General features: G+C 42.5%; 1 protein-coding gene across 28 annotated transcripts in view; it reads left to right on the top strand.

Annotated features, from left to right (window-relative positions):
* TRDN (triadin) overlaps window positions 1-26,204 on the top strand; it is a 286,138-nt gene that overhangs the window by 111,060 nt on the left and 148,874 nt on the right. For 26 of the 28 annotated variants that reach the window (XM_081941056.1, XM_081941061.1, XM_081941054.1 and 23 more), the window contains 4 exons: window positions 4,777-4,842; window positions 16,761-16,790; window positions 19,806-19,868; window positions 19,990-20,049. In XM_081941056.1, coding sequence (XP_081797182.1) covers window positions 4,777-4,842; window positions 16,761-16,790; window positions 19,806-19,868; window positions 19,990-20,049 — 219 coding nt within the window. The remainder of the gene's footprint in view (window positions 1-4,776; window positions 4,843-16,760; window positions 16,791-19,805; window positions 19,869-19,989; window positions 20,050-26,204) is intronic. The other 2 variants (XM_081941060.1, XM_081941059.1) reach the window with 1 other exon arrangement.

The raw sequence follows: 26,204 nt of genomic DNA, 5'->3' as shown, positions 1-26,204 counted from the left end.
TCGGAAGATAGCTGTAATAATGGGATCTCATTATTTATGAGAAATCTACTTTTAAGCCAGCAGTGTTCACAGCAAACCAAGATGGTGCCAGGGATTTTATTACACAAAGACTTCCACTGTATCCTGAAAGCTGATAGAAGTATGTAATTCACAGCATTTATATGATGATCTCCCTATGCACATATTGTAGTTTGTTGCCCTTATTCCTCAAGGTTTGCTACAAACTAATAAGAAAGATATAGTTGAGTGAAAAGCTGGACTTAGAAGTTTTGCCAGACTGTTGGATCATTATTTGAATTTACACAACCCTTGAGATTGTTGGCCATTTTGTTTTTACAATGAATGTTTTCTCACACAGAGAATTAATTAATATGTTCAAGAATTTTTTTTTACAATGAGATAGTTTGCAATGACACTGAGAATACCCTATTTCCTAATAAAACAGACTAATTAATAAACAGTTACTGCTCTTTTCTTTTTCCTGCTGCTTTTCATTGTAGCAGAAGTTGCCTTATTTCTATAATGTTATGTGTATTTATTGTACACACTCTTTCTCAAATCACTCTGGGGAAAGTATCTGCAAGCATGAATTAGTTCTATTATATTATAATTGCAAACGGTGGTAAAAATGTCTCTTATTTGACTTCCACCAGGCCTTAACTTTCTGTATTTTTACCCTGGTTTTCTTCTTAACTCCTTAACTTCCTACTGTTGGAAAGTTGGTTTAAGTTAACCTTAGGCATTTCCTTTGTCTTCTTGTCCTTATTGGTTTTCTTATCTTCATGATTTGCCAATTCATAAATCTTTACACCCAGCTATTCTTCTATCAAGACCACGTTATGACTCCTTGAGATTTCCACCACTTTCTTAAACTCTGTGCTCAAAACTAAACTTCTCATCTTTCCTTCAAAAACTTTATTCTCCTCATTTTGTTCTGTGTCCACTGGTTGATATACCTCCACCTATCAGGTGTGAAGTCATGTTGTTTATAATCTCCTTTCTCCCAAACCCAGTTACCTAAAATATTTAAGTATCTCTAATCTTGTGGATTCTGACTTCCTATAGGATATTTTAGAGAACTGCTTAGACCCAAAATTCTTATTTGTCCCCAAAGGGAAAAAATAGTGGAGAGATTATTAAAGAAGATGTACTTGGGATGCTAATTTGGCTTTTTGAACATAACTTGTTTAAATGGAAAGGTATTGTATTTTGTACTTAAATGGTACAAAATGATCCTTCAGGCTGGGATCTCCCACATGGGTTGCAGGGTTCCTTGCAGGGTAGATGTTGTCTCAATCTGGAGCCTTCAGTCAAAAATGACATGTTCACATAAAAGAAAGAATAACATGTCTTTTGCTTTAGCTTTGTCCTGTTGTTGGTTAAGCAAGTTCTGGAGATTATAGAATGATAATGCTGAAAATAAAAATCTCAACCAAAAGATTAGTATTATTGGCCAATATTTTCCCCAGATTGGTGACCCCATTTTACAGAAAATGTTCTCATTTGCTATTGGCTAATATATTGAGTCCAGGGGAAACTTTTAAGGTGGCTTGTCTTGTGTTTTAAGCATTCAAAGCAAATGAGATAGGAGAAGAATGTTATTTAAAATTACGTAGTGATCAGGTGGTGGAAAATATGAGTTATAAAAAGAGACAAATGTGAAATTGTTTCCTAAGAAAATGTGCTGTTTCCTGAAAAATAATTCAGCCTATTCTTACAAAAACGTCTCGGCAGCTTTTGGTACATCATGCTTTCTCAAAATATAATGTATAAATAAATCACATTATTTTTTCTGGTAAAACTTTACAAGCATACAACATGTAAAACATTTGCAGACATAAACACAAGGTGCAAATACACGTACATGCCCTGCTCCTGTCTTTGTTTCCTTTCTGGAGATAGGAAAAGCATGCTGAAAAACACTTAATAGTTCCTCCTGCAATTTTGTACCCAATTCTCACAATTTTTCAGTCATCTGCTTCTACCTAAACCTGTTCCAGACATTTGGGCAGCATTTCCAAAGCAGAGCTGAATGGATTCAACTTTGCTGCAAGTGGGAGGCAAGAGAGGGAAAGTTACCCATTATAAAGCAACATCTGAAATCTGAGCTATCAGGATAGAGTTAGATGGATGCTTATATTTAAGATTTTAATTTCAGACTAAAACCAATCGTCTCCTAGTTATAAGGGGTGGGGAGAAAATGAAGTTTACTGAGCTGCAATATTTGGAATGTATAGTTCCTACATTTTGATATGCTGTGGTACTCTTATATAGATAGGCCTTCCTGGAGAAATGGACTCATAACTAGGTAATGCTACCCACTTGCCCTTTTTCCATATTCTTGTTGGTCAGAAGGTTTGGTCATCAAATATTGGAGGGAGACCAAAAGTAGGCAAGATAGGTTTCAGGCTGCGGGGTGTCTGTGGCATCATTGTTTAACTCCAACAGAAGTTGGATACCTTGTCCAAATACTCAAAACTGCCTATGTTACCATTGCTCAATTCTGTGGAACAGACGCTTTGAACCTCTGAAATCCATCTCATTCTAGAAGAAGAGTGTTTGGTGCTGGCTATCCAGGGACGCGGTGGTTCAGTGGCTAAGACACTGAGCTTGTCGATCGAAAGGTCAGCAGTTCAGTGGTTCGAATCCCTAGTGCTGTGTAATGGGGTGAGCTCCCGTTACTTGTCCCAGCTTCTGCCAACCTAGCAGTTGGAAAGCACATAAAAAATACAAGTAGAAAAATAGGGACCATTTTTGGTGGGAAGGTAACAGCGTTCTGTACACCTTTGGCATTTAGTCATGCTGACTACATGACCATGGAGACGTCTTCGGACAGCACTGGCTCTTCAGCTTAGAAATGGAGATGAGCACCTCCCCCTATAGTCAGGAATGACTAGCACATATGTGTAAGGGGAACCTTTACCTTTATCCAGAAGATGGGCTTCAGGATTATTTTTTTTAACAATCTAGAACAGGCATTCCCAGCTTGGTAATCTCTTTGTGTTGCTCTTCTCCTAAACTGAAACCGAACAGCTTTGAAGTCCTCTCATATGGAAGAGGAGATTTCAAAGTAGTTGTGGGTCAAGTCCCCCCCCCTATGGTTAAGGGTTCTTTGATTTAGTCATCCTTTCATGGATTCTGGGATTCTGCGTAGCACAAGCTGGTGCTGGGCAGGATGCGATTCCTCTTAGACGCAATGTGGAGAATGTACATCTCAGCTTTCTCCCACAGTGCTCACTGAAGAAGTTCCTGCCAGCCTTCTTTTATACTGCAAACTCTGTGAGGAAAAAAATCAAGGGAGTCACTGAAGCAGAGCCACATAGCCACATCATTTAGCTCTTGAAAGGGAGCAGACCAGGCAGGCTTCACTAAGCAGCTTCAAGGAACTGTTTGGTTCAAAGCCTTGTCAAATTGAAGCATGTTGAAATTCCTTTCAGAATGAAAGTGTACCAGAATGACCTCATCCATGTTTAGCCAGAAATTGCACTATATATTTCATAACTTATATCTCCCTTAAAAACTGAGATTTTAAATTCCCACTTGAGAATGGGCAGGTGGGCTGAGTAGGTGTTCAAAGTTAAAATGTAGAAGAGTTAAACTATATTGCCGTATGTTTGTCAGTGTAAATATATTGCAAATTTGTCAAGGTAAAAGTTTCTATGCCAATGTGTAATAAAATAACCTAATACGGCAGGCATACATTTTTATGAATGCATTTGACTGCATTATCTCAAAACTTCAAAGCTATGGCTGTCATAATCCTGATTTATATCACTAATCATTTTTGTGAGTTCACGCCTGTTTTCAAGATGTATGGAAAGCAACAGTAGAAGAAATAAGTTATACTAAAGTATTGCATTATATATATTTTATTAGAGTGAAGGTGGAAAATAGAGGGTTCATGTTTAAAAGAGAAACTAGCAGATTCAGAGGACATTTATTGCCAATATATCCCACATGCAATGGGATAGGAAAAACATTTTAGCCAGAGTTAGTCTACCTTAGTGGACAAAGGTTTTCTTAACCAAATTAAACATGATTTTGCCCTTGATCCTGGAGAAACAATTCTTTAGCTTTGGTTATGACTCCAGTTATGTTACCTATGCTAGCCATCTTCCAGAATGGACCATCTGGGGCTGTGGTCACTAGTGGAAAATGTAGAAGTCTTTCACCTGTGTATTCTACCCAAAATGTGGAGAGTAGTAATTCTACTTCTTCCCTTTCTTCACAAAACGATAGTCTCTTTCACTGAAAAAGACATCATCTGCTCATGCTACTCTGCAGCTATTCTCATGCTGACATTTCTACAAAGGTTTGGTAATATGCTACACAAAGTAAAGCAGCTATTAAAGAGTTTATGTCTCTACAACCTGGTAGATGTTCATGAACTAGAAAAGTCCTTTCTATTGCATGCAGAAGGAAAAGGGCTTTCAGGCCAACAATCAAGAGCTATAAATGTGTGATACTTGATTGTATAGATTGATGCTTTTTTTTAACCCCGAATACAAAGTGATCAGCAAATAATTCAGCATCTTTAATTTCTATGATTTCACGCTCACTCATCTAAAACTTCAAATCAAAGGGTTTTATTTGTTCTGCCCTCTTTTATTTCTAGGAGGTACTTAGTAATATACACAGCAATTCAGAAGAAACTCTATTCTGCTGAGGGACTGGTTTTTGTTTTTAAAGTAATCTCCAAGTGTACTTCATTATATATTATGTATTATTTTGCATATTATTATAATTAATAGCCTTTCATGCCTCTCTTGTGTTCAGAATCTTATCCTTCTTTATTTTTGGAACCGACCTCGGCAATCACGGCTCTTCTCCCAGCTGCTGAAGGTAAGTTCAGTTAACTTCTATTAAAAAACCGTTCAGATATTTTTACAGAGTATCTTGACCAAAATAGATAGATCAGTATCCTATCCTGGATCAGGGCTGGAGATGGAAATAAAGGAAAGCTTAACTATATCATTCAGAGTCTAAATTCAAAATAGTGCTCAGGATCAAAACACTACAAAGTTGCTAAATTAGTCCAAAAACCAAAGCTAGACTACTCCAAATCTATGCTGGGATTCCAGGAAACACAACACAAGAGAGAATGCAAAGGAATCCACTCACCAGGCTTCACAAGCAAGCTATTGCTTCCAATAATAAACTGCTCTCTCATGAAAGAATGTACTAAAAGTTATAGTTACATGGTCCTTACTCAGTTGGCTTCAGGTCTGATTTGCCTTAAGCTCTGCAGGTATTGAGCAATTCTTAAATGTACTTTTATTTTCAAGACCTTCTCCTGTACATTTGCACACTGATACATCTTTATCGTCTCACATTTGATTTGACATATCTGCCATTTTCATGGACTGTGCTGGTAAATATGGGTCAGAGTCTTGGTCAACATATTCTGGGTTAGTGGAAATTGATTATGGCCAGAGACAATCTGGGTCATATGATCCAGAGAGCTTATTGAGATCACCTGACTCATCTTCCTTATCTCAGAAGTCTTTCTCAGATGAAGTCATAACAACCAGGTTTAAGCTACGAAACTAAAATTGAATCAGCTTTGCTCACCCATTTTTTCTCCAGGATTGCTTCTAAATTTGATGACATGAAAAGATTCAGGTTTTAGTCCACTAAAATTTGCAGGACCTCTCACTTTTAGAATGGTGTGGGAATAAATGTTTGTCTTTTCCTGCTGTTTTTTTGTTCTACTGATGGACATAGTGAGTTAAAGGAGGGAGAAAAGAGTTGCCGCCTTGTTCCTTCCCTTGTCATATGCATAGCAAACTACTCTTTGAAATTTCTGCAAATAGAAGCATATAATAATAATTTTGTAAAACTAGGCAAGAAATTGTCAAGTTCTTCATATTACAACATCCTTTGACAATGTCTTTACTTTGTTTCTGTAAGAAATAAGTAAATAATTAAAAATGGAAAATATGCTCCCAGAAAAACTACTACAACCCTAGCAGGTATAGAGTGGTGGTGATAGTTGTTTTGGTGCCTGACTCAGCATTGGCTTCTGGGGACTAGACTAGTATCTGAATTTTCCTTGGCAAGATTTTCCAAAGACTGAAAGACAGTGACTGGCCCAGTTGTCATCCAGATCCAAGGTCATCCAGTTGGCCTGATGTTGAGTAAATCATGTTTTCTGGTAGGCTTGAGGGATATTCTCACAGCCTGATTGGTCCAAAGACTGAGGGAAATCCTTTCAACATCCTCCTTTCCTTGTTGGCTCTTTTTGGTCCAAGCACTGTGTTTTTTTGGTTCCCAGAGAGAGTGAATAAAATATTTAAAATTGAGTTTGATTTGACCATTGGCAATGATAAATTCCAACCTTTCTGAGCTGCTTCTTGCAGGGACAGGGGTCCTCTGTCCCGCAGCAAGCCGGGGGACGGCTAATTGGCTTCTCGCCTTTTTCCCCTAGTAAGTTAGGAGCTCGAACCGATCCCTGGCACAGCGGGGGTGTCGGGGTCTGTTTCTGCAGCTCCGCAGAAAGGGCTGCCAGTGGGAGATGCCAATCGGGCAGCGGCGCTTCAATTAACTTCTGAAGCCGTGCCTGGGTGAACCAGCCATGGCAAGCTATTTCAAGCTGCAGCTAAAGAAAAAAAGGTCTGTTGAGCGCACAGAAATCTCCAGTGGCCATTTTGGAAGCATGTGAGTGGAGGCGGCCATTTTTCTGGCTTTGTTTCCTGGACTTGCATCACGGCCAGATTCGGGCTGGCAAGTTCCGACCCGGGAAGCCCGCTAGTATTCCCCAAGGCCTTACACTGACTGGGTGATAACTTCTGAGACATGTGATTGGGACCGAGGCGGAAAGCAGGCAGACCACTTCAAGAAGCCATGAGCATGAAGTATTTAGAGAGCTAGCATTGTATGATTGAATAGGGTAAGAGTAGAACTCCATGTAAGAAGCAGGATGAAAAGGTAATAAGAAGCAGATCAGTGCTCACTTTAATGCAGTGCTTCTCAATTATTTTCTGTCATGCCCCCCCTAGGAAGAAGAAAACATTTCGCGCCCCCCCCCCACGGGACTGTAAATAGTATAATTTGTCTATAAAATTGTTATAAGTACACCTCTGCATAACATAGCACACCGGTCTTTCCTCGTCTCCCACCGTAGTCACATTCTTTCTTTCCTCTTTCCCTCTTACTTGTCTATCCTTCCTTCCACCCTCCCTTCCTCCTTCCCTTCCTTCCTGCCTCCCTTCCAGTTCCCTCCTTCCTCTTTCCCCCTGCCTGCCTTCTTTCCTCTTTCCCTATCCTCCTATCCTTCCTTTCTCCCTCTCTCCTTCCCTGCCTCCCTTCCAGTTCCATTCTTCCCTCCTTCCTTCTGCCTCCTTCCTGCCTGCTTGCCTTCTTCCCTCTTTCCCTCTTGTCTATCCTTCCTTCCACCCTCCCTTCCTCCTTCCCTTCCTTCCTGCCTCCCTTCCAGTTCCCTCCTTCCTCTTTCCCCCTGCCTGCCTGCCTTCTTTCCTCTTTCCCTATCCTCCTATCCTTCCTTTCTCCCTCCCTCCTTCCCTGCCTCCCTTCCAGTTCCATTCTTCCCTCCTTCCTTCTGCCTCCTTCCTGCCTGCTTGCCTTCTTTCCTCTTTCCCTCTTGCTTGTCTATCCTTCCTTCCATCCTCCCTTCCTCCTTCCCTTCCTTCCTGCCTCCCTTCCAGTTCCCTCCTTCCTCTTTCCCCCTGCCTGCCTGCCTTCTTTCCTCTTTCCCTATCCTCCTATCCTTCCTTTCTCCCTCCCTCCTTCCCTGCCTCCCTTCCAGTTCCATTCTTCCCTCCTTCCTTCTGCCTCCTTCCTGCCTGCTTGCCTTCTTTCCTCTTTCCCTCTTGCTTGTCTATCCTTCCTTCCACCCTCCCTTCCTCCTTCCCTTCCTTCCTGCCTCCCTTCCAGTTCCCTCCTTCCTCTTTCCCCCTGCCTGCCTCCCTTCTTTCCTCTTTTCATATCCTCCTATCCTTCCTTTCTCCCTCCCTCCTTCCCGGCCTCCCTTCCAGTTCCATTCTTCCCTCCTTCCTTCTGCCTCCCTCCTGCCTGCTTGCCTTCTTTCCTCTTTCCCTTTTGCTTGTCTATCCTTCCTTCCACCCTCCCTTCCTCCTTCCCTTCCTTCCTGCCTCCCTTCCAGTTCCCTCTTTCCTCTTTCCCCTGCCTGCCTCCCTTCTTTCCTCTTTTCATATCCTCCTATCCTTCCTTTCTCCCTCCCTCCTTCCCTGCCTCCCTTCCAGTTCCATTCTTCCCTCCTTCCTTCTGCCTCCTTCCTGCCTGCTTGCCTTCTTCCCTCTTTCCCTCTTGTCTATCCTTCCTTCCACCCTCCCTTCCTCCTTCCCTTCCTTCCTGCCTCCCTTCCAGTTCCCTCCTTCCTCTTTCCCCTGCCTGCCTGCCTTCTTTCCTCTTTCCCTATCCTCCTATCCTTCCTTTCTCCCTCCCTCCTTCCCTGCCTCCCTTCCAGTTCCATTCTTCCCTCCTTCCTTCTGCCTCCTTCCTGCCTGCTTGCCTTCTTTCCTCTTTCCCTCTTGCTTGTCTATCCTTCCTTCCACCCTCCCTTCCTCCCTTCCAGTTCCCTCCTTCCTCTTTCCCCTGCCTGCCTGCCTTCTTTCCTCTTTCCCTATCCTCCTATCCTTCCTTTCTCCCTCCCTCCTTCCCTGCCTCCCTTCCAGTTCCATTCTTCCCTCCTTCCTTCTGCCTCCTTCCTGCCTGCTTGCCTTCTTTCCTCTTTCCCTCTTGCTTGTCTATCCTTCCTTCCACCCTCCCTTCCTCCTTCCCTTCCTTCCTGCCTCCCTTCCAGTTCCCTCCTTCCTCTTTCCCCCTGCCTGCCTGCCTTCTTTCCTCTTTCCCTATCCTCCTATCCTTCCTTTCTCCCTCCCTCCTTCCCAGCCTCCCTTCCAGTTCCATTCTTCCCTCCTTCCTTCTGCCTCCTTCCTGCCTGCTTGCCTTCTTTCCTCTTTCCCTCTTGCTTGTCTATCCTTACTCCCTCCTCCCTTTCTTCCCTCCCTCCCTGCCAGCAGCTCCTCCAGCATCCCAGCTGGAAGCAGCAGCACAACAGTCGCCGTTACCAGGGGCGAAGGGGTGGCGGTGGCAAGATCGGGCGACCGCCGCCCCTTTGTCCCTTCCCCAACAGCGGCTGTTGCGCTTCCGCTTCCAGACGGAATGCTGGCGGTGGAGCTGCTGGCGGGGAGGCGAGCTACCTGCATAAAGACGCCGCCGAGGGCATGGCAGAATATATCCCGGCTTGAAGTGGCAGCGCTGGGGACTGCTCAGAGACTCATCAGAGCCGCGGGCTGGAGCTGTGCAAAAAGTCTGCTTGGGCTGGGAGGGGGGAGGGGGGAGGGAGGGAAGCCTGGGACAGCCATGCTTCCCTCCCTCCCATCCCCGCCCGAGCAAGCTTCTTGCACAGCTCCAGCCCGCGGCTCCAATGAAAATCCACAGTCCGAAGTGCTGCCACTTCCAGGCGGGATATATTATGCCCCGCCCACGCCGCCGCCGTTGCACCCAGATGGAAAGGGAGCCTTCGCGCCCCCCTTTACGGAGCCTCGCGCTCTCCCAGGGGGGCGCGCCCCACTATTTGAGAACCACTGCTTTAATGAGACTGTAGCACCTGAAGATGATAGTTTCTTCCCAAAAATTAGATGATAGTTTGACTTCCATTTCCTAGTAAAATATTCTCATATAAATATAGAAGGTAGAGCTGAATTCACAATTTATTCCCCAAATGCATGATGCTAGGGAGGACATATTGCTTCTGCTTTTGATGGATGCATCTCTTCAGCTTATAAAAAAACAAAAACAAAAAAACGTAAGAACTAAATGCTGTTGTGCCACCCTGTTTGTCATAATGGTAAATATTAATTGTGTTAAGTTGTAATTAGTGTTTTAAGCTTTAAATGCTCTGATTTAGTTCCTAATTTTCAGAATTATGAGTTACATATTGCTTTTTCTGATCCTCAAATGAATTGTAACCATTATGGGATTGGCTGTGTATATGTTTCATACCAGTGGTGCTATATGCAATCATATTCATAAATTGATGCATGAAGCTGCAGAAATTGAGAAGATACAGCCCCCACACACAGCTGGATCCATATAAAAGTCCATGGACCCAATTTTTCAATAACCCCAACATCAGGAGTTAGTGAAATTCAATCAAAGAAAGAAGGAAAGGAAATAATAATAATAAAATACATGCTTTTTGTAAAGTCCCAGGATAGCTGTCAGGCAGTGATCTAAATTTCAGAAAGATGTAGGAGAAATGTTTCTGGACATTATTTCTAAAGTATTAAAACGTAAATTGCTTCCACCTGTCCTGTCTGATCTTGCAAGAAAGGGCATACTCCGCATACTATCTACGAGGGAATGATGGCTAGCTAGATCCAGAAGGCATGGGTTAGAGCCCATCTCTTGGTTGTGTGGATGATTATGTTAGTTTATGCCTGCCTGCTATGTGTTTTTTTAAAATGTTTGCTTCTTATATTTTGTATTTTATTTATTTATTGTAAGCGCATGCAAGTGAGATAGGAAACTGTATAAATCAAATAAATAAATACTATTAATTCTGTAAACTGAAGATAAATTTAGTGTCATATGCAACCGATGCAACACTTTGCATATGAAAAGCTCTGTGCAAAGATCAACTAGATAAAGATTAAAAAGAAGGATAATTGTTTTTCCACGGTGAGAGTAATAAAACCCTGTGCTGAACTGACGTATAAAATTATAGGTTAGGTCTAGTCCACTGCATCCACATTAGAATCTAGATATAGAACTATATCTCTGATGCTGGGCTCTTACTCCTAATGTTAACACAGTGCTATGTTTTCTTCTTAAACTTATTTACACAGTTTTACATGACTCATTTCTGTGAAGCTATTAGAAGCAGCCTGCGACAATTTAGAACAGGGATCCAAGAGTCAGTGTGATTTTTGATATAGAGAGAAACGAACAAAAATCAATATGGAGCCTTCAAATTTTGAAGCAATTCTATACCAAGCATGAGTCCAGAACAGGGGAAAAAATATTTACCCCATTTGATGTCTGATGCTGACAATGGTATCTATAAAAGTGAGAACAGTACAGATGTTCCAAGAACGCTGCATAATATGACTCCGTATTGAAAGCAATGTAGAATGGTTTCTACATAAAACTAATTTCAGAGTTTGTAATTTAGGATATATATTATAAGGAAAAAATAATAATTCATTAAGAAAATATTTTTCCCAGGCTAAGTACTGATTAATATTTTGCATGATTATCTGGGCATGTTTAGTCCGTACCAAATTAACTATGTCCCTAGTATGAGAAACATCACTTTTGGTTCCATTTCTTTGAAATTGCTATTTTTTATTTCTTTTTTTATACTGAATTTCCATATAGTCCTGGCTTCAAATCAGTCTATTCCAATATTTCTTTGCTACTTCCATGTCTCCCCCCCGCCCCAAGCTTGTGGCAATTTTCTTCCAATCTTTCATAAAATATGATGGCATGTCTATTGTGTCTTGTAAGAATGATTCTATAGTTTAATTAATTTAGGCTGTCTCTGATTCCTTTTCACAGTAGCTTGGGGATAACTGATGAATTGCCCATTTACTCATCAATTTTTATTTCTCTCAGGGAGCACTTTATTTATATTTTTTCTTCCTATTATAATGCTATTTCCTTATTTAAAAAATATGAAAAAGTAATGAAAAACCTAGATGCTTAGCTACTCCTCTAGGATGGAGTACAGAAGCATGTTAATTTCTTAACGCATTATGGTAGGACTTGGGCCCAGAGATAGGACCAGCATATTTATTTACACTTTTTAGTATAGTAAGCCTTCATTACTTGGAAAACCTGGCCTAGAAACTTTATCAAGGTGAAAATGAAGTTCAGTTGTGGGACTATGGAAAGTCAGGTAGATGCAGGGGTGGGTTTCAACTGGTATGGCCCGGTACTTCCATACCAGATGGTGAAATTTAGCATGCCTTCCCGTATCTGTTGGTCAGGAGGCCCCGTACTGGAATGCTCCCTCCCCTCTTTCACTTGTCCCATGCATCCTCACCATGCTGCCAAAAAGTTCTCAAAAGAAGAACCAGAAGAAGAAAGAACTGGTGAGTGGCTGGGGCGGGGGTGGGGAAGATGTTGGGGAAGAGGGAAGAGGCAATGGGGCTGCTAGAAGAGTGTGTGCTGTGCACAGGCTGTGAGTTTTTAAAACTTCGAGTGAATCCAGGAAGAGGGAAGAGGCAGAGAGGCTGGAAGTGTGTGTGTAAGATGGTCAGTAATGTTGAAGACCGGCAAGGACAGCCATATTTCCTCTGTAAGTAGCTGTTTTATTGTTTTGTGTACTTATTTTATTCTTATTTAAGTAGTAAGTGCACAAAATAATAAATTTCCTTTTTTTATATCTTCTTTTTGTAGGTCATTCTTTGGGGCAAAGAATTCAGTGACATCGACTTGTCCACTCCCACCCAGTCATATGACTGCCAAGCTACTCCCACCCAGTCACATGATCACCAAACCACTCCCACAAAACAGGCCACACCTACAGAATAGGTTCTAAAAATCTTTGAAACCCATCACTGGGTAGATGACATGTAGAAGTCTCTGGAATTTACTGTTGAAATATTTTCTATGAAAAGAAAATGTATATAAAACAAATCTTCTGGAGATTTTTTTTTAATGATTTAATTTGAAGCTTACCCATAAACCATGTTTCTGATTTGGTCATCAACAGGTTCACAATTAAAATAAAATGCCTGGTATACAAATAAAAAATAGACAGTGGAGCTGTAGCTGCTGTCAAGCATTTCCACTGCATCCTTGGCATTTTTATTTCATTTTACATTTGGCATTCACTGCCAATTAACTTTGGAGGGCCAAACTTCCATATTATACTTTTAAATCTGAAGGCAATCTGTTTTCTGCTAGCTACTACCTTCCTTAATGGGTTACCATATTTTAAATGACTTTAGGTATTCTAACCTGTGAAAGAAGATTTTTAAGCTCCTCCTCTCGAGAGCAAAGTTGAATGCACACAGAAGATCCACAACAAATTCATATCATTTGAGTTCAAGAATATTAAATGTGCCTTCGCCATCTATTATTCCATCCCAACAGCAAATAAATTATAGGCTCGAAAGGCAATAAACAGCAGAGTAGATGATTTCAGATACTTAGGGAAGCTATGCTGTCTCCCAGAATGACCTATCTGCATCATTATACTTTAGCTTTCTTAGTCCCAAAGAGTTTGGTTATATCCAATCCAAATAACAGACAATGTGTTTAAAACATTATATTAATTTATACTATAGTTATTGCAGATAGTTATTTCTGGATTAGCATTCTTGAGACAAGTCGAACAGATGGGATTCAGAATTTAAAAAAAATAGCTATTCTCAGAATCTCAGATTGATTTTATTTACATTTCCTTGACCTTTGTAAATGGCCTGATTACATCAGGATGGCACAGCTATGCAATGCTGAAGAGAAGAATAGAAGCTAAATGAAACACTCATTAAAAAAAAAGAATGTTTGAAGAGACCCTGTCAGATGAGATGAGCTCAGAGGCACAGCAGGCTTCAGAGAAGTTCTAATATACCAGGAATATCATTTCTATTCTCAGCTGATTTCAATGAATATTAATACCTTGAATACTTGGAAACAGAGAATAGCCAATATATTAACTGTTTCATAAAATGAAATGAAATAGCCATGCTGGTTAGGAATTCTGGAAGCACCAGTCGCAATATTCCTAGGCGCCAAAAGGTGAGGAAGGCTGAAAGAGAATATACCCTTAAATAGTATAAATAGAACTGATCTAGATAAAATGAAATCTAGTATTAATTTTAAAATTATTTCATGCTGAACTATATCTCAATAATGCAGTATTAGTGGGGACTGATATAGATATAAAATCAAGATCTAACTCAAGCTTAATCTGTTTTATATTACCAATAAACTTTGGAGGGACAAACCTCCATATTATACTTTTAAATCTGAAGGCAATATTTCAAGGGAGATCAAGCTACTATCATGTGTCCTTCACAAAAATGTGTTTCCATAACCATTCTTACAGTTTTTATCATAAGCACCAAACACACCCAGGCTCCAAACTGAAGGAAGCTTCTTGCTTATTCTTTTTGCTTCTATATGTTCCTCTTTATCACTAGTATTTTGGGCCCTTTTTCTTACCTCCTCCTTTTGCTGATGATGGATGGGCAGCAAGCTGTTTCTGAATCAGCACTAATGTCACTTACTTACTCCCTGTATCATCTTGGAACTTAAAGTGTGAAAATACAGAGCTTGGTAACGTGTCTCTTCGGAGATCTCAGTTGTGTAGCACTATGCCATCTAACTCAAGTGCTTTGCTATATTTAGAGATTCTCATCACAGGCAGATCAACAGGCAGTTGCTGCGCTCTAATCTACTTTGAAGGACACTTGGCATAAATCCAGTGCTGCTCCTCCTTGCCTTCTTCCATCTCTTAAAAGCACTTGACATCACATGTGGAAGACATAAGATGTTGTAGGAGTCATTGAAGACCATTTTAGAGCATTGTGCCTGACCTTTTGAGGCTTAAATTAAAACCCTTCTTATTTTTCTCATCACATCTTTCTCTCCTTCATTGATTTTCCAAAGGTTTTTTTTTAACTTTAGAAAGAGATCTTTTTGATTTGGGAATTTTCTAGGACCTTGTTCCATTAATGTGGGGTTATGGAAAGTAAAACATATTTTGAAAAAAAGTCACATTCAAGGAAAACCTTGGTAATAGTTCTTTGTTTCAGATAAGATCCTGCATTCTGAACTGGAAATGGCAACTCTTGTTAAAGTCTGGATGAGATCATGTGTCATGGCAATGTGAATGTGCAGGCTCAGTTTATTCATTTCTATTGTGAACTATTGAATGTATTTTGTGTTTATCAGGCTATGGATGGGAAAGCTTTTTTATTTAGCAGATCTATTTTGCAGTAGATAAACAATCTGGGATTATATGCACAGTTGGCTTCTGGGATCTGGCTTCTGCATACTTAGTTGGCTTCTGCATACTTAGAATTAAGAAATCTTGGTGGGAAAATATCTGGCCACATGTTCAGGCCCAGAATGACCTTTTAAGAAACACAATTACTTAATTTATTTAAGGTATAAATCCATTTCTGGCCACCTGCAAGCTACCTTTGCTTATTCAGCCTGATTTGCAACTTTGTTGTAACTTGTGAAATGCAAAATCTATGCTAAGAGTCCTATAGTACATATTAAAACTGAGTGGAATGACTTAAAATTATTGTCCAAATAAAGTTATTTACTTTTCAAAGAACATGCACTAATAGCACCATATTTTCTACTCCATGTTGCATATTATTCTCCCTTAGTCTCATAGTTTATGTTTGCCAGTTGCTTTTCAACTTTCATTATTAGGGTCACTTCATACAATTCCTTAGTTTGCTCATATGGGACTTAAAATGAATTTACGGAATGGAATGAATTTATGACCAGAATTATGCTAATAGGAATATTTATAACGCTGATTAGCTGATAACCAAAAAGTATTAATACCTGATACTTAATTTAAGAAGAAATAAGTGCCTCCCACTAAACATCACAGATTTCTTTTTTATTATGTAAAAACTTTGCCACATTTTTTTCTGTGATCATTCTTTCTTCTGATGGTTGTCCTAGTTTCCAGATATATGTGTATATTGTATGAACTTAGTGCACATACTTGCACCTTGGGGTTTTTAAGCACACCAAAAAAAAGGACACCTTTGGTTCACCTTTGCCCAGGAAATTCAGGGAATTGCAGTTCCAAAGGCACACAAAAGAAGGAAGTCTGCTAGCATCTAATAGTATTGCACACCTGATAGAAATGAAAGTAAAGGCCTTAATTCTGTTTTTCTGGCATTTTCAGAACAGTTGTTACTGTGTAGACCAGGGATGTCAAACTCAAGGCCCATGGGCTGAATCTGGCCCACTGGGTGCTTAGATCTGGCCCGCGGGGCCAACCTGGAAACAGTGAAGGACCAGCCTGCAGTGCCTCTGCCACAAAACAGACCTCATTTTCCCTGGCAGAAAGTTGCAGGAGGCCGCTGTTGCTGAAAGCAGAGCTCGGGAGCCCGTGTTTGCTACAGAGCGCTCAGGTCACCACAGGCACCTCTGACATGAGTAACATCAAGCTGGCATGCCCACCCTGGCCACCCCCACCCCCCCGAGGTCAAACACAGCCCTGATGCGGCTCTCAATGAATTGAGTTTGACACCCCTGGTCTAGTCCTTTCTAGTAAATGTGCGTGAAACCAAATGCAAACAAAGTTTATGCTTCTTGGAAATTTTTACACTTGGGTAGACCCTTTGTGTACAAAGAATGTATCTGACCTATTGATATATTTGTGCTGGATTGGAATAATAAATCTGAGTTGGTTCATGGCTGTGAAGTGTAAAGAAAAATGGTATATATATTTAATATAAAAGAAACTACTCATGGCTGAAAAATATAACAGATATTTTATTGCACTGTGGATATCCCAGTATTGGCACACAGACAGAATCAATTTTGTTTTCATACCTCTTTGTAAATCTCTTCTCTCCCATAGCACATAGATGGTGCTTATATTTATGGAACCAATATGCAGAAAGACTATAGGGTTTATAGCTTTTAAGAACATATCTACTTTGTAATACTTGCAATCACATATTTGCTGTTGCTTCTGCAAACATGCTGTCCTTTCTCATCCCTTGTAATTCATTGTTTGCATTCCTTGGTTCAACTTTTTAAAAATTATTCTTTTGCTCATACAGTGGGAAAGCTTAACGTGACAGCTACAAAAAGTAAGTAATGCATATTGTATACTGTTGTTTGCTTTTGGCTAGATAACCCTACCAGTTCCATCTGAAATGGTCATGTGATTTGAGGATAGGCTCTTCTCGTATTGAGAAAAACATCTTGTGTATTCAAATCAGCATGTGTAGGGAGAGTTAGGATGTGCCCAAATAAACCATGATTAAACTAATCCTGTGTCCTTTGGAGGGAAATGCACAGGATTCCAAATCACAAGGATATTTCAAATGTGGTTTCAAAGGTCCTCCTCTGAAGATAATCAGGTTGTATAAATGAATGCAAGAGGTCAGAACAGAGACTAGTTAGTGCTATTCTCTTCTCCCTTTATAAGTTGATAAAATGTGTGAAGCATTTCTCTGTATGTTGGCAATAAATAACAAAATATGTTAATATTAGTGACACTGAAAGTGACACTGAAATTGAGGGCAGAGTTAAAAATAAAACTTCATGTTTGCTTTTACTTTCCTTCTCTCATGCCTAAAGTTTCTTAGTCATTTGTGAGAGAAGCAGCTCCTGATCGTGAGTGATCTGAAGTCCATAAAAAAATATTTTAGCAAATTTACTGAATATGGGTTTATTATAAAAACAGCTTCCTCTCTTACTTCTTTCTCTTACTTCCAGACACACTTGGTATAATCACATGTTGTGTTAACTGCAATATAGGTCAACGTAGCATTTCAGGTTGCAAATGGGAGCACATATGATTGAATACTTTTTTTTTTAAAGGCCTCTAAAGACAATTCATTTGAATGATTTGGAGCTAATCTATCCACCCAAAATTTTGAATTTATTTAGACCTCTGTTTCTGTGTCTGTTTGCCTTTGCCTTCATCTGCATAACTCTGTCTCAGTCACTATCTCTGACTTTATCCATCTCCTTCACTGTCTCTATAATTATCCATCTCTGTCTCCATCTCTGCCTCATCATCCGTATTTGGATCTATTATCCAGTCTGTATCTGCAGCCTGAAGAGATGTAACTGAGACACAAACTGATGAACCTGAAGCAAGGCTAATTGTCGACTCTATCAGAGGGTTAAACAGAGCTCCCCTGGACCTGAGGGAGGCCTTTTAGATGGGGTTCCTCAACGGAGAGGGCCTTAGTAGCAGCAGAGTTGAGCTGAATGATCATTGACCTGCACCTCGTCAAAATATTCTCACTTCTAGATCCAGAAAGGATCTATCTCCCTCCTCTTCAGAATACAGCCATGCATATTCAAGACCCTTTCCTGAGATAACCCCCTGCAATCACCCTTAGGCTTATTTAGCTAGGGTGGAAAGCTCTGGATGAACATTAAAGGGCAGCAAAGAGTTTCTCTTTCAGCTGCCATCACCCCGCCTTCCCTTTTTCCTTCGGGAGCACAAGAAAAGGAAGAGAGCATCCAGGAGCAATCAGCATGGAAGTTGCCAAATACTCTAATGGCTCTGTTTCTTGTACCTGCCACAACAGCCACAGCAGTGTTAGTGGCTCTTCTGTCACTCATTCTGCCTTCCTTTAGAGCTATCAAGCAGCATGTAGTTGACAACTTGAGATGGCAGCAAAGAGAAAAAAGCTGACTTGGCTTCCATACAATCACTGTCAAATATAGCAAACCAGATAGGATGGCCTTAATCACCTTACCTGGTTTGTTAAAGGTGTGGGCTAAGGAGTGGGTGACAACCGGAAACCTGGTGGACTCCCCTTCATTAAATGTACAGCGTTACTCTTTATCTAGTCATCTTTTTAAAAATGTGCTATTATGTGGAAAAATGTAATCTAATCTGGGACTGGGCAAATGCATCAATATATACATATGTAAAGCTTTCTATGTCCAGTCATACTCAACTCTAGGGCGTGGTCCTGATCTCTATTTCTTGGCCAAGGGAGTCAGCATTGTCTGAAGACATTTTCTGTGGTCATGTGGCCAGCATGGCTATACACCAAAGGCACACAGACTGTTCTCACAAAAGTGGTACCTCTTAATTTACTCACATTGGATGCTTTCAAACTGCTAGGTAGGCAGGAGCTCGGTCAACAACAGAAGCTCACTCCATTGCACGGTGCAGACCTGGGCTGTCAGTCAGATTTCCAGCTGATGAGCTCAGCATCTTTAACCTAATTTACTCAAAGAGCGCATCTAAACTATGAATCTGAAGTTTTGGAGAGGTCTTATGCCATCCAGCATAGAACTGTAGATTGCCAGGACCATCTTATTCCTTGTGTGGAAGAGGTTTAAATGCATTTGCCCTCATCCACTTCATTATGAATACTGGTATCAGATATCCATATCAGATGGCTGAATCTATTTGGATGAAAAAGAGAGACACAGAGAGGGTTATCACCGAAATCTAGAAGTATCAAAGCTTTAAAACCTGGATAGTTTCCTAGTGTAGTTTATTATATACAGTAAATAGAGTGAGCAATGAGATAGAGGGACCACCTTCCAGGACCACTTTTCCAACAATGTCAAGACTGACCATTAAAAAAATGCTGCTAAATTCTATCCCATCCAAATGCTCTGATTGTCAGATATAATGGCTGAAATCCAATGGTGCTGAAATTTTGCCTTTCAGCCCTAAAGAACAAAATAAACACATTATTTGTGCCCAGTTATTATCACAGATGATCAAAGTACTTTCTGTCCCTAATGAGGTAAAAATGAAGTCGAAGTGTATCAAAATTATCCTGGGTAGTCCAGAAATTCAGTTATCCCTCCATGCAAATGTCAATCAACTGTACTGCTGTTCCACAGTATGGCATTAGTCTATTTTTTTAAAAAAAATTTAAAAACCCTTTTGAAGTTGTTTTTATTATCATTCCCCCACTTCTGTGTGAAGTCTTTTTCCTCCATTAAAATGAATAGAATGTTGACCAGGCAACATTTTATGCTATTTTATTTTTAGATTCAGAGGTATTTTATTTCTCCAAGTGCTGAAGTAGAAAGTAGAAAGGGTTATGTCATTTTGACTACTAATTCTTGAATAAAAATGCACTCTGAAATAATTTCCTTTTAAATTTATTCTTTAGAAGTGGAAAAAGGAAAAAAAGTGGTTCAAGAAAAGAAAGCTATTCCACAAGTTATAAGAAAAGGTAGGGTATTTATTATTTTAAAATAAAGCAATTAATTTGATTCATCTTTAAAGGGCTCTGATCTGCCTATTGTATTTAAACAAAATGAAACCAATTAATTACCCTTTGATTTATGTCTTAGAAGAAGAGAGGAAAAAAGTAACTGCTGAGAAGAAAGGTGTTCCTGAAATGAAAAAGAAAAGTAAGTTATTTGCATAAATATTGCATTACTAGATCGCTGCTGTATTATATAGGTATATAGTTATTTCTGAAGCATCACAAATTTGAATCAAATAATGAAGTAGTCATAGAATCACCACTTTATTAAGATGGAGACTAGAATATATGCGATGCTCATAAAAGGAAGAGTGAAGCTTCAATTGCACAATCACAGTTGACCTTTTTTAAAAAAATAAAGTTTTTTTATTTTTTGTTCTCTATATATACATTCACATAATAATTATTCTTTTTTTTACATTCATAATTCTAATACATTTGTCATTCCATTTATAGAATTGTAATATTCCATTTGGGTTGTTTTGTTTACCATCCCTCGCCTATTTTGACACCCCCTTCTTCTCCTTTCCTTTTCTCCCTCCCTCCCTTCTCTACTTCCTTCCTTCCTCTTTTCCCTTCCTTCTTCCCTTATCTCTTCCCTCCTTCTCTCTTCCTCTTCCCCCTCCTATCCTCTCTCCTTCTCTCCTACTCCCTTCCATCTTCCTCTCCTCGCTTTCTTCCTTCCCTCCTCTTCTTCTCCTCTCCTCTCCTCTCTTTCTTTCTCTCCCTCTCTCCCTTCTCTACTTTTATTTATTTATTTATTTATTTATTATTCATATTTATAGACCGCCCCCTCTCCCGAAAGGGACTCGGGGCGGTGTACAGTCACTAAAATACGTTATAAAATACATACAAAACAGTTAAATAATTAAATACATAGGTGGAGGAGGTTGCAAGACTGTACATAGAATAATAAATATTAAATATAGTATATAGTGTATTAAAAACTTTTTAAAACCCCAAACCCAATTAAAATGAATAAATCCCCGGGAGGTAGAACTAAGAAAGTGCCAGGCCAGCTGATTGAAATAGGTGAGTCTTTAACTTTTGCCGGAAGGAACGGAGGTCGGTGGTAGTTCGAATGTCAGGGGGGAGGTCATTCCAGAGGGTTGGGCCCATCACAGAGAAGGATCTACTCCTAGGTGTCGCCCGCTGGCATTGACTAGCAGACGGCACCAGGAGGAGCCCCTCTCTGTGTGAGCGGATAGGTCGCAGGGACGTGTGTGGTAGGATGCGATCCTGCAGGTAACTAGGTCCACTGCCATGGAGCACTTTAAAGATGGTGATCAATACCTTGAAACGCACCCGAAAGGCCACAGGTAGCCAGTGCAGCTCGCGCAGGAGGGGTGTTACGTGGGAGTAACGTGTTCTTCCCATAATAACCCGCGCGGCTGCGTTCTGAACTAGCTGCAGTCTCCGGACGCGTCCCAAGGGAAGCCCCATGTAGAGAGCATTGCAGTAGTCCAGGCGAGACGTCACCAGCGCATGAGTGACCGTGCGCAGGGCACTCCGGTCCAGTAGGGGGCGCAATTGGCGCACCAGGCGAACCTGGTGGAACGCCCCCCTTGCCACGGCTGCCACATGGTCCTCCATTGACAGCCGGGCATCAAGGAGGACGCCCAAATTGCGCGCCCGCTCCACAGGGGACAATTGTTCGCCCCCTATGGCCAGCGATGGAGTCAGCTGGCTGAACCGAGGCGCCGGTAACCACAGCCACTCGGTCTTGGAGGGGTTGAGTTTAAGTCTGTTGTCCCCCATCCAGACCCCGACGGCTTCCAAACACCGGGACATCACTTCGACAGCCTCGTTGGGGTGGTTTGGGGTTGAAATATACAGCTGAGTATCATCAGCGTAAAGATGGTACTCAACCCCAAAACCACGGATGATCTCACCCAGCGGCTTCACATATGCGTTGAACAGGAGAGGCGAGAGGACCGACCCCTGTGGCACCCCACAAGTGAGTGGCCTCAGGGACGATCTCTGCCCCCCTGTCAACACACATTGCTTCCGGTCGGAGAGGTAGGAGCCGAACCACCGCAAAACGGTGCCTCCGACTCCCATCCCCCCCAACCGGCGCAATAGGATACCATGGTCGATGGTATCAAAAGCCGCCGAGAGGTCTAATAGGACCAGGATAGAGGAGCAACCCCTATCTCTGGCCCTCCAGAGATCATCGACCAACGCGACCAAGGCTGTCTCAGTGCTGTGCCCGGGTCGGAAGCCGGACTGGCGTGGGTCTAGATAGTCGGATTCGTCTAGGTGTCGCGGGAGCTGCTGCGCCACCACATTCTCGACAACCTTCGCCAGAAAGGGGAGGTTGGAGACTGGACGATAGTTAGCTAGCTCCATTGGGTCGAGCGCAGGCCTCTTGAGCAAGGGTCTCACCACCGCCTCTTTCAAGGCGGTTGGTAAGTATCCCTCACTCAGTGAGGCGCTCACCAGGCCCAGGAGCCAGCCTCGTGTCACCTCCCAGGCTGCCAGTACCAGCCAGGAGGGGCACAGGTCCGTTAAACAAGTGGTGGGTCGCAGCCGTCCACGCAGCCTGTCCAAATCCTCGGGGGCAACAGAGTCAAACTCCTCCCAGAATGGTCCCTCAAGACTCGCTGTTGGCGGCTCGTCTGGTCCACTGACGGAGGTCCACCCGCTCCGGATCTGATCGATTTTGTCCTGAAGATATTCCCCAAACTCCTCTGCTCTACCCTGTAAGGGTGTCTCCCGCGCCCCCTGCGATAAGAGGGAGCGAGTCACCCTAAACAGGGCGGCAGGGCGGTTATCCGCGGACGCAATAAGAGCAGCACAATGTCTACGTTTGGCCGCTCTTATTGCCACAAGGTAAGTCCGCAAATAGGCTCTTACCTGTGTTCGGTCAGATTCGGAGCGCGAGGATCTCCACCTGCTCTCTAGACGTCTCCTGTGGCGCTTCATCACCCTGAGCTCCTCAGTGAACCAAGGAGCCCGGGTGGGTCGATGCCGCAGGAGAGGTCGCAACGGCGCAACCCGGTCCAAGGCCCCAGTCGTCGCCCTATTCCAGGCAGTCACTAGGTCCTCGGAACGGGAGCGGGACAAGGCTACAGGTATTGGCCCAAGCTCCGTCAGGAATCTATCAGATTCCATCAGGTGCCTGGGGCGGTACCAGTTTATAGAGTCTGGTTCCGCCTCCTCGCGGTGGGGGATAGCGCCAGGGAAGTCCAGCCGGAGGGATGAGTGGTCTGACCATGACAGGGGCGTGATAACTAAATCCCCTATTCCCAGATCACTCGTCCACTGTTCAGATACAAAAATGAGGTCCAGTGTGTGGCCCCCTTCGTGAGTGGGGCCCTGCACTAATTGGGTCAGGTCCATGGCCGTCATGGAAGCCATGAACTCCCGAGCCACCTCGGAAGCCGCTCCCGTTGACGGCAAGTTGAAGTCCCCCATGACCAGAAGTCTGGGAGTCTCAACTGCCGTCGCTGAGATTAGCTCGAGGAGCTCGGGCAGGGCTGCTGATGCATAGCGAGGAGCCAAGTATACAATCAGCAAGCCCCACTGCCTCCCTGGGCCCCAACTCACACCAAGGGACTCACACCCGGGTATCTGAGGAACAGTGAACTCCCTCGGCTCTAAACATTCCCGCATAACCACCGCCACCCCACCACCCTTACCCAGGGCCCGAGGCTGATGGAATGCTCGAAAACCCGGTGGGCACATTTCCACGAGGGGTAAACCACCTTCGTGGCCCAACCAGGTCTCCGTTATCCCTGCAAGGTCTAGCTCCCCCTCTGAGATCAACTCATTAATGAGGGGGGCCTTGTTGATGACAGACCTTGCGTTGCAAAGCATCAGCCGCAGGCCCTGGCTCTGTAGCACCTGTCCACCTAGGCTGCAGGGGTTGGTACAAGCGACCGGGCGTAACCAGCAGCCACGGTCTCCCAACCGACCTTGGGATCTTATCCTGTCCTCGCATCCCCTCCTCCCCGCGACCGTTGTAATAGGACAACCCTCTGCTATCGTGACCTTTATATTCCCCCCCTCCACCGCATCCCCGTCCTTCCTGGACTCACCCGTCTGTCCGGCTCTGGCCGTCCTCCCGGTCTGATTAACCCTCCCCCCCACCCTGGGACCCCCTAAAAACAGTATAAAACATTTTACTAAAAAGCCCCTCAGCTTCCTCTTCTTCCACCTCTCGGGGTTCACGAACCCGTCATCAAGGCTGGCCCTTGAGAGAGCCAAGGGCCATACCTGCGAGAGAGGGGCCTCCCGCAGGCGAAACAGGTCTGTCCTCGAGTAAATTGGTAGGTTGTTGACCATCCCGATAAGGTAGGGGTGCAGATGATATAAAAGTTAATAGTTGAAAACCAGTGGGCTAGAGTCTCAATGGAGGGCAGAAGATTTTTTTCAATGTCCAGGTGGTACTCAAAGCTTGGAGAGAAAGGGGGGGGAGAGCAAGCCATGATTAGATGTCCCAGATGGTAGGGGGAAAGGCGAAGATGGTAAATGGTAAATGGTGGTAAAGGATAGATGATAGTTCCATTCATCTGTTCCATGGTGGATGTAGCCCCCCCGATGGAAGGGGGGGGATTCTTGGCCCAGCTGCTTGGCTCTCAATGTTAGTCTGCTCGAGCCAGCAGGGGCCCGGGAGGGGGGGGAGAGGGAGTAGCCAGAGACAAACAGCCAGGAATAACAAGATGACAAAATATCCCAGGGGGTTCTCTGGCTGCAACTTCCTCCATTCAGCCATCGTCGCAGCCATCTCCCCTTGTCTCTTCCAGCAGTCTCCGTCCACCTCCCAGTCCTTCTCACCTATCAGATGTTTCCTGTTTCTCTCCCTCAAGTTCTTTGATGTTTCAAGGATCTCTCCGGTGCCTCCAATGCTTCCAATGCCTCCGGAGCCTCTCACCCCCTTCCTCTCACTCTCCTTCAGCTTTTCCGGCTCTTTTCCAGCTCTTTTGAGGTTTTTCGGTGTTTCTCCTCTATTCCCTCTATTCCTGGTGTTTCTCAGCGTTTCTCGGCGTTTACAGCCGTTTACAGCCCTCCAGTCCTCTCCTCCTCCAGCCCTCCAGTCCTCTCCTCCCTCCGGTCTTCACCGACCACCCTGGCGGGCCAAAACAAGCCTAAAACATGCCTGGGTGGTCGGGCTATCAAACTCTCGGCTCCCTCAGATGATACGGGAGCCGGCAGCAACCCTTAACCGGGCGGGAGCTCCATGGTGTTCTCGGAGCTCAAGGGACGCCCGCCATCATCATTGGAAGCTCCTCCTCCTCCCCCGGTCCACTTGCCTTCTGCAGCAGAGTCCTTTCCTCCTCTCCTTTTCCTTCCTTCTTCCCTTACCGCTCCTCTACTTCTCTCTACCTCTTCCCCTTCTTCCCCTCTCTCCTTCTCTGTTTCCCCCAAATACTTTTAATTCTCTTTCCTCCTCTCCTTCTCTGTTTCCCCCATCCATCTTCCTCTGCTCACCTTTTCTCTTCCTTCCCTCCTTTTCCTCTCTTCTTCTCTTCCTTTTTTTTTCTATTGCTGCAAGTGTCTCTTCCCGCTCTTAATTTCTATTTTCTTGGGGTGGTATTTCTGCAAACCCAAAAATCTTTGTATATCATTTCTTGTTTTTTTTTTTTTTAAAGAGAATATTTTTCTTTTTTGGTCAGACAAAAACAGACAACAAATAACGCATAGAACCTTCTTCAATCACGTACAGCATGTCGTTTGGTTGTAAAGTTTTTGTGCATCACTTCCATAGTCCTCACTTTCAAATTATGTAAGATCACAAATTATCAACTCATTTCAAACAAATTCTCATATCATCAATCCAGTATATTATATAAAAATATTATAATTCTTAAACATTCATTTGACTATAAATTGCTTTTACATCCTTTTGTATGAAATATCCTAAATTTGAGATAAAACTATGTAATAGCATTCCATTCAATAAGATTTCATCTTTCTAACATATTCTAAATAAAAATTAATTATATTTAATAACAAATACTTTTAATTCTCCTCTCATAGTTCTCATTTGCAGTTTGTATAAAATTTCATATCCTCAAACTAGTACCAATATCTGTATTATTATCAATATTACTCATTTATATGACTATATATAATACTCTAAGTTTGACTTAATTTTTATTATAACTTTCACTACATCAACCTGTATCTTTCCAGTAGTAGTACAGTTTTATATCTCGTGTCATTTGTGGAATTAATATTCTGGTTGTTTTCTTAGTGGGTCTTTTATGGACTTCTTTTCGCAGCTTGTTGCTCATTGTATATCTTACGAGCACTCGAAACGCTCCATCTGTTCTTTTCATCAACTTATCTTTGGTT

The sequence above is a fragment of the Natrix helvetica genome, assembly GCF_964273705.1.
Source record: "Natrix helvetica genome assembly, chromosome: 2".
NCBI lineage: Eukaryota > Metazoa > Chordata > Lepidosauria > Squamata > Natricidae > Natrix > Natrix helvetica.
The sequence above is the reverse complement of the archived record's forward strand: the minus strand, read 5'-3'. Positions and strand labels throughout refer to the sequence as shown.